Source organism: Hemicordylus capensis, chromosome 7, assembly GCF_027244095.1.
Source record: "Hemicordylus capensis ecotype Gifberg chromosome 7, rHemCap1.1.pri, whole genome shotgun sequence".
In the NCBI taxonomy this organism is placed as follows: Eukaryota; Metazoa; Chordata; class Lepidosauria; order Squamata; family Cordylidae; genus Hemicordylus; species Hemicordylus capensis.
The window spans coordinates 11,359,602-11,375,028 of record NC_069663.1 but is presented as its reverse complement, the minus strand read 5'-3'; the positions used below and the strand labels follow the sequence as shown (position 1 = coordinate 11,375,028).

The window sequence follows — 15,427 nt, the reverse complement described above, 5'->3', positions numbered from 1 at the left end:
CAGACGCAGCGTTTAGACAGCGAGTCCTGCCAGTCTAGAAGCGTGCAGAGGGGCGTCTCATCCTTACTGTGAGGCTCATCCTCCAGGATTTTTATGTTTCTGTGGCTCTGTGCTGGACTAATGCCAAACGGGAACTTGCCGCTTTCCTTGGTGGCCTCCACATTTCTGACCTCCTCCTCCTCCGCCAATGAGCCTGGTCGTGCTGAAAGCATGTCGTCCATGGTAGCTGTTATTCTTTTCTCTGGAGGACCGTCTGATGGAGGGGATTCTCCCTCTCGGGCAACTGGGCTGCTCTCAACTACAGAACGTTTCCGCAAAACCGAGTTGCAGGAAGCCCGTTTGTGAGTCAACGGCAGCTCCATTTTGCTTTCAAAGTGGGTTTGAATGTGTTCAGTGGTGTCTCCCCCACCAATTCGCCAGTGTAGCAGCCCACTCTCAAACTCCTGTACCCGGCCAAGTTTGTCTGAATAATCTACTACAAAGGGGTCATTCTTCTGCACTATCTTGACTGGAAGTTTGTCAAATTTACTGACAAGTTTCTCCTCATTGTTCTCAAGAGGTGCTGCGGCTTTATTTGCAAAGGCAGCCTCCTCCTCCCCTTCTTCTTCCTCACAGTTAGGACTCCATGGCTCCTCTCTTGCCCCCTCTTCAGGAGGAGGACTTGAAGACTTGCAGAACCTCTCAGGATCCAAGAGTGTTCTTTGTCCTGGATCTCCCACCTCATATTCCTTCAAGATTCCAAATATTTCAATCAGGCAACGCCGAAAATATTCCACCAGTAGTTCCAACAACCCTGGCAGCTGCAAGATAAAAGGACAGGAAAGCATGTGAGAGTACAAAACGACAAACAAGTGCGTACAGAGGTACAACTGAAGACATGAGGAGGATGTCACAATAGGAATAGCTGTCACTGTTACTTGGTAAACAGCTACATAAGGTAACACTTATAAGTGTTAAGGAGAGAAAGAAGAGCTCCGCTAGCAAGATGAAAAATCCAAAAGGGGCAAAGTCTCAAACTAGTGCTCAAGCTACTACATTCCACACACTTCAACTCAGGGTGGATCTTATCTATGGGCAACGTGGGCAGGCCCCTTACATTAAATGGTCTCTGCCTCCATTTTGTGTATCTACTGCCTCCCTCTGTTGTGCCCTGATGCTCTTGCCTGCACCTGCTTTAAGAGTTGTAAGATGGGCAACAGTAGCAAAGAACAAATGAAAAGCCCCAGATCTTTTAAAATATTAATATTAAAAAGGCAGAGCCAATAAACATGCTCACTTTTGTTTTTGCCAAGTCAGCGGTCTTAGGAATGCACTATAAACCAATCAGAGAAGGACTAAACTGATCAACTCCTCAGGCAGCCAATCAAAGTGCCCAGAGTGTGGGGAAAGTCTTTTTAACTACTCAGAAGAATCCAATCACTATTTTGGTTAGAGAGCAGGTTAGGTTAGGTTGGTATGTCTGATCTTTTACTAGCTTCTTTGTTTGGAGGGGAGGAATGCAGCCTCTGCTTTCTCTCCCTTGATCTCTGATCTGATCTGTATGCAAAGCATTATGGCCCATTCCCAAAATGGCATGCCATAAAACACTGGAAGGAACAACAAACTGTTAAGACTTGATTAATTAGATTAGAAACTGGCATAAGAAGCCAGAAAGTTCTGTTATGGCATATGCATGGATTTCAGAGTCCAAACTGCTTTTCAAATAATTGCAGAAGTGGCTATCAATGTGGATGTGGTGTATGGAAGGAATGGATTCGGTTGGAAGGAAAATTATTTATTTAACTTATTTGTGTACCGCTCAAAATGCAAGTCTCTAAAAACCATCAAACTATTAAAACAGTAAATAGTTAAAAGCCTGGGTGAACTAATGTGTCTTGGCTGCCTTTTTAAAAGATGTAAGAGACGGGGAGGCTTTTATTTCAGCAGGGACCGCATTCCAAAGCAGCAACGAGGAAGCCCCAAGTACCCACCAGACAAGCTGGTGGCAACTGCAGACGAACCTCTCCTGATGATCTCAATGGGCAGTGTGGTTCACAGTGAAGAAGATGTTCTCTTAAATACCGAGGGCCCAGGCCGTTTAGGGCTTTATAGGTTATAGCCAAGACCTTGTATTTTGCCCCAAAACTTATCAGCAACCAACGTAGATCTTTTAAGATAGGAGTGATATGGTCTCTCAAAGATGAACCAGAGACCAACCTGGCTGCCGCATTCTCGACCAACTGCAGTTTCCGGACAACGTATAAAGGCAGCCCCACATAGAGTGCATTGCAGTAGTCAAGTCTGGAGGTGACCAGCAGATGTATTACTGTTCTGAGGTCGTTTCATTTCAAGAAACTGACGCAGCTGGCGTATCAGCCAAAGCTGATAAAAGGCACCTCTAGAACTCCATTTACTATGCAAGGAACTAACCAGGTTTTTCTCTGGATTGTGGCCAGTATCTGTAACATTAATATGTCCACTGGGGGTTATGGTTCATTGAACAAGGATTGAAGAAGTGGTCTCTATAAAAATCATTTGTTGCTTGCTAAGATGGACACCCAGGCTAAGTGGTGGGCAACCAAGGTGGGCAGAGAGTGGCACCCAGCTGTTCAGCAGGCATGGAGAGGGTGTACCCATGCATCTGCTTCCCATGGTGTCCTCTAAGTTACAGGAAATTGTTCATAGCTGGAGAAAGCATAACTGAAAAAACTATGATTTATCTATTATGGATGTACGCATTTTTGAAATAGACAGGCAGAACTACCCTTGCAACGTTTGTTCTCCACTTTTGTAGAGAAAAAAGGGGAAAAGTCTGTTTTACCTGTGGCTTATATAGATTTATTTACTTTTACTTGTATAGCTTGTGATTCCTCCAAGAATCCCAGACTGGTACACATGGTGACATTTATCCTCCCAACAGCCTATGAGGAAGGTTATGCTGAGAGAAATGTGACTGTCCCAGAGCCACCCAGTGAGTTTCATGGCTAAATGGGGATATGAACTTGGGTTTCCCCAGTTTAATCCAGCACACTAAACACTGTACCACTCTGGCTCACAGTTCTTTCTTGCTGTTGTTATTAGTATTCATTTTTGAAATAATCAGAGTGAGCTGCCCTGGTGACTTCAGAATGCATTTACTCTCCACAGAACACCCTTTAGTAGCTGGTCTGTGCTCTACTTATGGCTTGGCACAGTTCTTTTTGCACGTGCATGCACGTGTTTTGATCCTGCCATGTTAGATACAAATGTACACACTACTATAGTCCTGTTAAGCACTATAAAGCAACTGATGTTTTCCATGTTTCTCTGCTGATGAATGTTTGTGTGCGCGCGCGTGTGTGTTGATCCCACTCGTTAGCTACAATCTGCACTTTGCCAGTTCTTGCTAAGGCACCTGCCTAGTCCTGGCTCCACCCCCGCAGCTGCCCACAACTGGCCCCACCTCTCACTACTTCTGGCTCCACCCATCACCTGCCCTGTCTAGCACTCCACTCCCCCAGTCCCAGGAACCACCAGCCGCCACTGCTTCATCTTAAAATCTTTTTCAGTATAAGATTTTATAATTATAAGAAATCCTGGTTTTCCAAGATTGCAAGGCAAGCCATAATTCATCAGTTTGGTTGCAACATCAGAATATGGCCTGCTGCATCCAGGGAGGATGGGAATCACAGGGCATGAGAAGGAGAGTGGGCACAAGAGCATAAAGTGCATTCCACTCTTGGTCATGCTGTATGTCTGAACACTGAACTGCATTCTATTTTTGATCACCAGTTTGAGGCGTTGCCTCTCTATTTGGAGATTTTTTTTTTTAAAGATGTAACCAGTTTCTAAATGCCACCTTGCAAGCCTGAAGGAGAGAACTTTTAAAAAAGAAAGAAGTTAAATATGTATTACTTTTCCTCATGTAAACTGCAGACAATTCAACTGCAGGGAACCCATCAGCCAATACATTTGGTAACTCAGATTGTTCTCTCTCTCTCTCTCTCTCTCTCGCTCTCTCTCTCTCTCGCTCTCTCTCTCTCTCACACACACACACACACACACACACACACAATGTGCATTTACTAACTGGCAAGTGTAAACCTGGACTATATTATGCAAGTTTGCTTACTTTGCATAATGTTGTTTTTAACATTCATATAATGGGACAAGAAGCCAGGCAAAACACTGAAACCCCATGGCCTGACTACTGGAAATCTAACCCAGAAATTTCAGCTTATCTTTTCAGCCATAACCTACCTCACAGGGTTGTTGTGAGGATAAAAATAAGCATGTACACCGCTCTGAGCAACTCTGAGGAAGAGCAGGATAGAAATGTCAATAAATAAATAAGTAAATAAGCAGTAAACACTCACTCTCTCTTTAAAGCTATTTTCAGTAAGTTGAATTCCACACTGTGCAGAACACACACAGTCCTAGGCAAGAAGCATTCTTTCACTTCGAATGGATACCATACACTTAACATTGATGTTCATCTATTCAAATCTCATTACCTATTTCAAAGCCCTATTACCAGAAAGTGCTAACCCACCTGGCTAAGGTTGAAGGTCATTATGCTGTTGTCATCATAGAGCAAGATGTTTATGGTATCCAAAGCCCACGTACTTTCAGCCAGGAGCCCAGACTTCAGAGACATCATTACCCTCCATGCTTCAGGAGTTCCTGCAAGATATAATCACATTTTATACCCACCAGCTCTCAGAACATTACAAACACAGTCCCTTAATCCTGTTTTCTAAATGCTGTACTGAGGACCAGTCATCAGATCTGGTAGACTATGCATACCTGCAGTCTCAAATCCACTAGGGATTTCTTCTGGACAAGCCTTCTTAGACTTGAGACAGTGATCTAGGACAGTGATCTTCACGATTTTTCAAGCAAAGAGCACTTTGGCAAAAAAATCTCCAATATTTCTCACTGTGGTGACCCCTGCACAGTACTGTGCTTTTCTCAATGCTAGGAGGGCCCTTTAAGAGAACCCTAAGAGCTCCAGAAGTGTGTGTGTGTGTGTGTGTGTACGTACATGTGTGCTACATTTCCCAGCACCCTGTGCATGTCTTCCAAGATAGTGCAGGGGTCCACACGGACTCCGTTTCCCATAAACGGGGAAGGTTGACTCAGCCTTCCATCCTTCTGAGGTCGGTAAAATGAGTACCCAGAATGTTGGGGGCAATATGCTAAATCATTGTAAACTGCTTAGAGAGCTCCGGCTATAGAGCGGTATATAAATGTAAGTGCTATTGCTATTGCTAAGTGCTATAAAGGAGCCCCCCAGCACTGGGCAAAGCGCAGCACTGCATGGTGAGGACAGTCATCTCCACGTGGTGCCGGGGGACTGTGCAGAGTATTCAGCTTTGGCCAAAGCTTCACCCAGGCCCAGCAGACAATTAGTCAGGGGGCAAGGTCAATGGGGGCTGCCACTGGCCCCTGGGCCTTACAATGAAAAACACTCCTCTAGGAAATCAGTTCCCAGTAGATGCAGTGGTACTTTATGTAGCCAGAGCAACCACAACCATCCACTTTCAAACTGTCAGTTTATTCAAGAGTCCTTTCCCCACTATAGCATCACAGGAGGAAGCCGACCCACCACCAATGCAAGAGGAAGTAAAGTGTAATTACCAATATCTTTCGTGGTCAGACGTCGTCTTTGCTTCAGCACAGGCTGTGTCGCTTCCACAGACCCAGGGGGGAATGTGATATCCCGTCGTATCATAGGAGGTTGGACAGCTGCTGGTGTTATATGTGAGGCAGGGACAGGAGGCCCTGCCTTCTGCATCTTCATTCCCGAGTGCAAGAAAGGGGATTTACTTGGAGAGGTGCGGTTTTCCACCGGCCTGGGAAGAGGTGCTGGACTAGATACCTGAGGAATGTGATTCTGCATGCTAGGGGGGGTCTGGTAGTTGGGCTGTGGAGGCCTCGTCATTGGGGGCACCGGGGCCGAGGGACCATAAGGAGGTTGACGGTTTCCATGAGAAGGCCATGGTCCCTCGTGATTAACCCTCTGATCTGGATGTAGCATGTCATCTGTTCGATTCACGCCGTGATATGTAGGCCCCTGGGGTGCAGAGCCTGTGCTCTGCCGGTTGGGATAACTGTAACCCATCTCATTGCGCCCCTGCCAAATGGTGCCCTGCTGGGGGCCCTCTGGAGTGGACTGGATAGGGCCACCCATCATCTGAGGGGGCATATTCTGCTGTGTGCCAGAGCCTGGGGGAGCGGAGACCCTGTCTCTACCAAACTGGAATGGGAACTGGTTCTGTGGCCCAGCAGCAGGTCGGCGGTCTGTAGCAGAGTATGTATTTCCATACTGGTTATAGATTTCCTGCTGCGGGGAAGGCTGAGCAGTTTGCTGCTGGCTTGGTTGCTGGGTCTGTGCCGGAGGCAGCTGCTGCTGGGCTTGTCCCTGGCCTGTGCTGTACGGTACACTGTACAACTCCCCTTCATGACGTTTGGCTGGGGGCCCGTAGTTGCCATCCATCGCTCGTTTGTAATTCTGGAAGAAAAAGAAACTGGCCATTCAGAAGCAGCTCATTGTTCAGGACAGACTACAGGCAGGAGCTACAGCAGTCATAGAGCACATTCACTCCAACAGGCACCTCCTCCGAAGGGCTCTCTGGCCAAACAGGGGCATGCTGACGGTTTTGGCTAAAAAGCTCCAGTCTCTCCTTGGGTCAAAATGCTCAGCTCTTTGTGTGGCAATTACCATTTTAAAAGGTCAGGATGGAAGAGGTTTCCAGTAAAGCACACTGAAAGCTAACCTTATTTTGCCCTCCTTTTGCTGTATTCAGGAATATTCTGGAGCACGTTAGAATGGACACAGTTTCCTTTACATACTGCAAACATTTTATGATCTGGGGTTCAGACTGGAAGCTGTATGCAGCTTTTGCAATTTAACCATTATACTTGCTTACAGAAAAGCCTTGCTCGTCAAAACTTGCTATATGTGTTCACCTTAATAATTGACAAACTGGGCCAGTCAGATGGCTTCAGAAACAACTGAAATTAGTTGTGGCAAGGTGTGTCTTTGGTAAAACAAGAGTTTGCATTCTGTAACACACAAGGAAAGAAAGGCACTGCTGCAAACAGTAAGGTGAACGGCCTCTACAGAGGTTTTATTATCAAACTTTCACTCTTTAAAATATCCAGCTGTGATGCATTCTTGTAAGAACTTTGTGAACGACCACATCCTAAATCTTGTTGATGGACCACATCTTGCAACTTTAAATACCTGAACAGAAGCAAATAATATGCAACTATATCCCATCTTTCATTGCAAAGAAGGTTAAAAGGGGGGTCTGAAAAAGAATCCATGATGAGTGTTAAGGAGCTAAAAAACTTGAATTCTCTACACAGAGCAGGTATCTGCTGAGAGTGGACAAAGGACAAAGATAACTCAGGACAAAGATCCAGGCATGTAGTGGACGATACCACCACAACCCCACCACCCACAAGCGAGAAAAACCCACCATCTGCTAATCTGAGCCATACCTCCCAGAATATACTTCATTGCCTTCCATTACTGTTCATCATTTACACCTACCATAATCTCTATTGGTCATACTTCAAAGATGCTCACCTGCTGTTGTGGTTGATACAAGTTGGTTTGTTGGCTAGGAAAGGGGCTGCCAGAGGATGTACCTTGAGTGGAAAATTGATTGCCATAGGAATCATGTCTGTGGAAAGACCAAGCTATTAAATTTTCCCTCCAGACACATAGAACCCAATGAAAATTTGTATGCTGCAGACACAGTATTGTTGATACAACCAAGGTGCCAGAACCTACCGCTGCTGTGGCTGTTGAGGATAGCGGCTTGGAGAGTACATCCCAGAATCAGGAGTGGAAGGCATGATGTTAGGCTGGGGTGTTCCAGTTCCCAAGTTGGCTTCAGGTCCCATTCCTGCTTCAGTTCTAAAGGAAGACATATACACAAGTTAACAGGATAACTGCTACCAGGAATAAACACAAGGACACAAGCTACCAGGACATAAGCTACCAAACTCTCACTTAAACTATGACCTCTCTGCAATTCTGTGTAGTCTGGCAACTTGCAGATTCTGAATTTCTTAGAATTCATAAAGAAACATTCTTTACAAGTCTTCGATGGGTTTATGTGTAGCTTCAGAGTCCTGAAGACAGAGGCCAACGAGCAGCCCTTCCTTCACAGCTTCCATGTGTTAAACTCAACAGCACAATCCTTTTGTCCTTTGCTTCAGTCCTCATTGCGCTTTAACAACATGTCTCCCCACCCCCAAAAACTAGAGACCTGAACTGCACAGAAACTAAAATGCTTCAGAATAAAGTACACTGAGCAAATTTATGCAAGGTAAGGACATTTGCAAAACGAAGAACAGCTTGGTTTGGCAGTGCAGGATCAGAGCAATCCAGAGTTAAAGTACGCACCTCACTCTGTCATAAGGGCCATAAGGATAATGTTGCCTTTGTCCCATGGCCATGTTACTCATCCCTGGACCTGTAGCACGATTATAAGGATCACCCATACCACTGTTGGGGCCCTGCCCTGAGGACATAAAGGGATCACTTCCTGGAAGTGGAAAAAGAAAATGATTAGAGGAAAAGATCCATACCTCTTCAACAGGAAGATGCTTTCCCTCAGTTTTTGGAGGAGATTAATAAATTAGAAGCTGGGATAGATAATTAGAAATATGTTATCCCTGAAGTTGCTTTGATAGCTTAGAGGGCTGAGTTTAATAGTGGTGTGCTAGAGTATGAAAAATATCATCACCTTTTCTCATACTGCCATATGGATCCTTATTTGGCTCATAAGACATGCGGCCCATCATGTCGGAAGTATTCATGCTGGGCTGGTACCCTGGGTTTGGAGTCATGGAGTTCCTCTTCTGGAAAGTGGGGTCACTGCCATCGGGAAAGGCATCCTGAAGGCCTACAGAGTTACTCCTGATCCAACCAAAGAATAAACTGTTGTAGTGTGGAGATGCACATCAATGCAATCAAACACTCACTCCCATGCAATCTATTAGCAAGGCTGTGATTAGGCACAGCCGCCATTAGGCATTTCTCAGAAGTAAAAAGTGACTGTACAATACCTGATGCCTGGCAAAGGGGGCATTTGACTGTGTGGCGTAGATGCAGGAGTTGGGGGTTTCAAGTCTCCTCCTTCTGCCATAGAGCTACTGGTGGACTGAGGTGTCTGAGGACCCTGCATGGAGCCTGAACCCGCTGCAAGTGGGAAAGAGAAGCATCAGCAGCAACTCAGTAGGTAGAGGATATTGGCCAAACTCTATAGCAATGCAAACCTAACTCACACAGTAGGCACAGAAGTAGAAAATAATTTTAAAAACCACTGTGGGGGCTTTCCGCCAGTTCATATACAGCATTTTGAAGTCCCAGGACATCTTGAGAGCAATTAAATGGCTTCCATCTGGATGACAAACTAGTACCCTGACTGTATATGATTAGGTATCCAGGAGGTAAGCTTTACTGGGGAAGTGTTATACTCCAGACCACATTGTGTATGTCCCAGGACAGGGGTCAGCAATCTGTGGCACAGGTGCCAAAAGTGGCATGTGAAATTATTTTGAGTGGCATTCACATGGCTAGGAAGATCAGCCACTACAATGCCTGCTGCCTGCCTCTGGCTGGCATGTCACTGCTTGCTGTAGCTGGCAGTGGACATCCAGGACCAGCAGCAGAGGTCTTTCCAGCTAAGCTGACTGCCTGCGCCTCTCTTGAATGGGCATACTCTGAAAAAATGAATGTGCACATTCAAGAGAGTGCTGGAATAGCCAGCAACACCTATGCCACCAATCCTGGATGTCCACTGCCTGCTACTGAAAGCAGCAACAGTCAGTCAGAGGCAAGCAGCAGGCATTATAACGGCTGGTCTTGCATGCATGCTTTCTTTCCCCTCCAGCAATTAACTTCTGTGTTTTGTCTGCTCCTGAAATGGAGGAGACCAAGCATAGAAGTTTGCTGAAGGACAGACAGACCATCCGGCAGGTGATAGCTAATGCCGGCTGGAGGAGAACAGCCCAGAACACTGCTGGAAAGGTGGCGATCAGCATGGAGCTTCCAGCCCAGTCATGAGTCCAGTGGCTGGGCGTGCGGCAGGGACCTGGGTGGTAGGGCAGGGATGCCAACTTTACTTCGAGCAGCATCTCTCCTCGAGCCACCCCAAAAACGTGTCAACCCCTGTCCTAGGAGATGCAACATTCTGAGCAGCATGTTTGCAGGCAAGCTTGCACCACTACTGCCCACCTCTACACAAGGTAAACAAGGTGTACGCTGCCCCCTTACTCCTCCAGCGGTGGGACTCGTTCTATTATTACTGCACAGTTCCAAAAGCATCACACAGGCATGCAGTCTTCACTGGAGACTCCGCCCGCCACACAGACACACTCTGCATGCCCCTGCTCAGGACAGGGCAAATGAAAGTGACCAAATAGCCACCAAAACCTATTAAAAGGTAAATGTGTCATCGAGTCGATTTTGACTCCTGGCACCCACAGAGCCCTGTGGTTGTCTTTGGTAGAATACAGGAGGGCTTTATCATTGCCATCTCCCACTCAGTCTGAGATGATGCCTTTCAGCATCTTCCTGTATCGCTATTGCCATAGTCTGGGAAACACACCAACAGGGATTCGAACTGGCAACCTTCTGCTTGTTAGTCAAGCATTTCCCCTCTGCGCCACTGCATTCTAGCAAATGAAGAACCGGCTGTGCTGTTCCAGCCCCAGTCCCGCAATAGCTGCTGGTGGTGGTGGTGGTGTGTCTACACATCTCTTGGGTGTGTAGTCTGAGCAGCCAGCAAGAGCCAGGCTCTTCAAGTTTCCATTAGTTACCATTTCCAGCACCGATATCCCTGGCCTCAGTCTCGTAGGTCGATGAGTCATTTCAGCGATTCATTAGAATCCTCTAGAGGTCACCTACAGGTCATGTTTGTTTATGCCCCACCTTCCTGGCACCCTCGCCAGCGCTCCCTGCTCCCTCCCAGTCTGGAGACGGACACTGCCCGAGCAAGAAGGAAGGGCCGCCCAGCAGGGAGCTTCATTCACAACCCCTCCCCCACCCCTTCCCCCATTCATTAGCCTTTCAGCTCCATTCCATTCCCCTGGGAATCCAACCAGCAAGGTCTCCACTGCATTCTAATACACTGACATCAGCAGGAAGAGGTTTCGAGACATTCCCTGTGCCGCTGCCATTTGTTGTCCATCCCCACCCCCTGCCGGCCCTCCCAACTCACAAATTTACAAACGGCTGGAGGGATGCCAAATCCATAGACTGTGAATTCAAGCCGAACTGGCTGCACCTCCCAGGGTACATGTTGCCATTCATTCATAACCAGGAACGAGAAAGAGCTGCAAGGCAGGGCGGAGGGGAGGGGGAGTTCATGCTCTAGCTGTCCAGGAGACAGCGTCTAGCCCACAGGAACTTCCATGTAGGAGGACAGTCTGCCACAGTCAATGAGTTGCAGAGAGGGATGTCAAAACAGATCAAGCCCAACGCAATACGCACCGTGCTCCGAGTCTGGAGCTTCCCTGCACTTTCTGCAGGCAAGGTCTTACCACTTATTTCCTTCAGATACAAACCCAGGGCACAGGATGGCCATATCCAGTAACAGGATCATGGCCATTCCTAGCTTTTCAACAGAAGCTGTACAACCTAAAAGCAGAACAGAACATTTGACAGGGGTGCCAGCAGCTAAGGAAGGCCTTTGGAGCCGTATGCTTTTTAGAAGGGATGGAGGAATCTCAAAATCTTAACGCTGGCAGCTAGAAACACCCACCCAGTGTTGCCACCACTTCATTGGCAAGGAACTCTCTCCCATGTGGAGGTCTCCTAACACTTGGATCTGCTATGCAGCACATCACCTCTCTGCAAATAAGTTGGATTCAGCAGGAGTTGCAGCAGCATACAACTTGAAGACTGAACTACAGATTACTCACCTGTAACGTTGGTTCTTCTAGTAGTCATCTGTACTTCTACACAAAAGGGCTATGTTCCTGTGCAAAGACCACGCCGGACTCTAACAAGCTCGATTTCTCCTGCTTTGGCGGGAACCCCGCACCCAGCTGCTCTACACAGCTGTGCCACTCCTCATCCCTTCAGTCAGAGTCAAGCTTCAGTGACCCAAGTGGGGAGGACGGGAGGGCGCGTAGAAGTACAGATGACCACTAGAAGAAACGACGCTACAGGTGAGGCTTTCCTGTAGTTTTTCGACATGGTCTCTGTCTTCTACACAAATGGGCGCATAACAAGCAAGCACCCAAGGATTAAGAGAAAACAGAGGCAGTAGGTAAACAACCAGGAATATCTTTATTTCAGGACAAGCATATTAACTGAAAATGGACTGCAGGACACTCCTGCCAAATTCAGCATCATTACGTGCTCTAACATCAATAGCATAATGCTGCATAAATGAATGGGGTAAAGCTCAAGCAGTTGCCTGACAAATAGCATCCAACGGGACCGCCCGATCAAAGGCCACAGAGGCTGCAACAGATCTGAGCCTTTACAGTAGAAGGCAACTGCTTATGTGCCAACCGGTAACACAACTCAATAGTGGAGACTATCCACCTGGACATGGACTGGGCCAAAACCTGAAGTCCCTTTCGAGGCCCATCATACAGGATAAGCAAGGAGGGACACTTCCTCCATTCAGCAGATCTCTGCACGTAAAAGGACAGAGCCCTACACACATCCAAATGGTGTAACCGCCTCTCCACATCCGATGAAGGATTTGGAGAGAACACAGGTAAAGTGAGTGGGGACAAATGGTGAAACATCGACACCACTTTAGGCAGGAACTTGACATCCGTCCTGAGTACAACCTTGTCCTTGTGGAACTGCAGGTACGGTTGGTCAATAGAAGCCAGAGGCTCAAAGGGTGGCCTGAGAAGACCGGCCAGAACTACAGACAGATCCCAGGCCGGGGCCATAACAGGGTCATCTGGATACAAGTGTGTCAAACCCTTTAGGAAACTTTTAACCACCGGTTCTTTGAACCAAGAGGCCCAGTCCAAGGGAGAATGTGCCACGATGGCAGCCAGATATACCTCAATGGAAGCAATCTTCAACTCAGACTCTTTAAGAGATAGAAGATAGTTACAACTGTCTTGAATGGATGGATTACCCACATGAAATCCATGCAGGTCAGCAAAGGACCTGAATTGTGTCCACTTGTGGTCATAGGACTTCCATGTGGACGGCTTCCTAGCCGCCACCAACACCTCTTGTAGTCTCAAGGAGAAGTCGGGAGGACCAGCCATGCAGTCAAGTGGAGGGACCGAACGTCTGGGTGTAACACCCTTTCCTGTTCCTGTGACAATAGGTCTGTCGATTCCTCCAGTCCAGCGCCATGCGCGTCAGAACCAGAAACCAGGGCCTCCTGGGCCACCACAGGGCGATCAGGATAGCCCTGGCTGATCCATTCTCAATTTGTTCAGTACCTTGGGGAAAAAAGGGAATGGGGGAAACATATACAGGGGTGGGCCCATCCAGGACCTAACAAAAGCATCCGCACAGACCCTTCGCTCAATCCCCCCCTGGAGCAATACAGGGGGCACTGAATATTGTCCTGTGAGGCAAACATGTCCAGAGCTGGAACTCCCCAGTCTGCAAAGATGTCCTTCAAAACACCCTGATGCAGCATCCACTCGTGGGCTCAGAGCGTCGGCCAGAACGTTCAGGACACCTTGAATATGCACTGTCTATGTCGACACCCCGTTGTCCAGGCACCAATACCACAGTGCCAGGGCCAGCAACAGAAGGCTCTTGAGGAGGTACCGCCCCGGCGGTTCAAATAGGCTTTTGCCATTGTATTGTCGGTCTGAATCAAAACCGACCTTCCCTGCAACAGAGGCAGAAACCCTTTGAACACGTTGAAAATCGCCAACAAATCCATATAATTGATGTGATGGCTCCTTTCTTCTGGAGACCAGTATCCACTCAGACGAAGGCCATCCAGGTGAGCTCCCCAACCGAGCTCCGACACATCCGTCGTAACTACTCGGGAGTGAGGGGGCACCTGGGTAGGGGCACGAACACTTAGGTGTCAGACACTCGTCCACTACTGAGCTGTCGCCCTTACCCAAGGACAGGGCGGACACCGGAGATGACTTAGATCTCGAAGAGGATCGAACATGTCCAAAAACCACCTCTGAATGACTCGCATCCGAAGATATGCATGAGGCAGAACATAAACGCTGGATGTCATGTGGCCCAACAGGCACTGTACAGATCACATAGTTTGAGGGCCTCCAACCAAGAAGTTGACTGCCAGTCTCTGGAGAGTCACAATGTGGGCCCTGGGAAGGAAGACCTTTTCCAAACCCGTGGTGAAAATCAGTCTGATGAACTGAATCCGCCGGATAGGCTCCAAATGGGTCTTTTTTGAAGTTTATTTGGAACCCCAATCCCTGGAGGATATCGATCATGAATCCCAGGGCATCCTGAGTCGCCTGTGGGGTACTTGCCGCGATCAACCAATTGGCAAGATACGGCAGGACTTGTAGGCCGCGCTCTTGCAGGAATGCCACCACCGGGGGCCAGGCACTGCGTGAATGTGCGAAGTGTAGTGGTGAGGCCAAATGGCAACGCCAATTGATAAGTGATTCCCCCTATCTGAAACCTTAGGAAACGCCGATGTTGAGGCCTTATGGACACATGATAATATACATCCTTTAGGTCTAACGAGACCATCCACAGGTCCCTGTGGAGGACAGCCATGATGTTTGGAAGCATTTGGAACCATTTGTAAATGAGATGCTGGTTCAGAGCCCTTAAGTCTAAGATAGGGCACTGACCCACGTCCGGTTTCGGTACCAGGAAATACCAGGAATAGAACCCCAGGCTGCCCAGATTCGACACGACCTCTATCACATCCTTCTCTTGAAGAGCGGTGATCTCCTGATCCAATTCTGGTGTGCAAGGGGTTACCACAGTTCCAGATGTCAGACGCCATGCGTACCACTGTCAGGACCCACTGATCCGTGGCCACCATGTCCCAACTTGCTGCGAAGGGGCACAGGCATGTCCCAAAGCACCCCAAGTCATTGTTTCTTAGGCGGGACACTTGTGCGAGGCTTCTGGAAAGTCTGCTTACCGGGTTGACTGCTCGACTTGAATTTGGCGGGGAACTTGTTGGCCTGAAAGGACCGTTCCGAGGACGGATGACGGTACACCTAGGACTTCTGAGCCTGATGAGGCAACCACGTGGGAGCCTTCTGTGGCTCAGGCGACTGAGAACTGTAGGAAATGGAACATGCTGTGTTCCTTAATTTTTGCACCTTCTGAAGCGTATCATCGGTCTGCTCAAAGAACAGGTTCAAGCCCTCAAAGGGCAAGCCCTCCACCCTGGCACGGGCCTCAAAATGCAGGCCTGTAGACCAAAGCCGAGCGGGATGTCTCAGTGCCACCGATATGGTCATAACCTTAGCTGCACATTCCATGGAGTGACAGGCAGAGTAA

At 47.9% G+C, this 15,427-nt stretch overlaps 1 protein-coding gene across 1 annotated transcript in view; it reads right to left on the bottom strand.

Annotated features, from left to right (window-relative positions):
* ARID1A (AT-rich interaction domain 1A) overlaps nt 1-15,427 on the bottom strand; it is a 107,606-nt gene that overhangs the window by 2,217 nt on the left and 89,962 nt on the right. The window contains exons 13-20 of the mRNA XM_053267711.1: nt 9,046-9,178; nt 8,724-8,896; nt 8,381-8,522; nt 7,763-7,888; nt 7,556-7,652; nt 5,599-6,472; nt 4,511-4,641; nt 1-800 (exon numbers count right to left, since the gene is read on the bottom strand). The exon at nt 1-800 is cut by the window's left edge and continues 2,217 nt beyond it. Of these exons, the coding sequence (XP_053123686.1) occupies nt 1-800; nt 4,511-4,641; nt 5,599-6,472; nt 7,556-7,652; nt 7,763-7,888; nt 8,381-8,522; nt 8,724-8,896; nt 9,046-9,178 (2,476 nt within the window). The remainder of the gene's footprint in view (nt 801-4,510; nt 4,642-5,598; nt 6,473-7,555; nt 7,653-7,762; nt 7,889-8,380; nt 8,523-8,723; nt 8,897-9,045; nt 9,179-15,427) is intronic.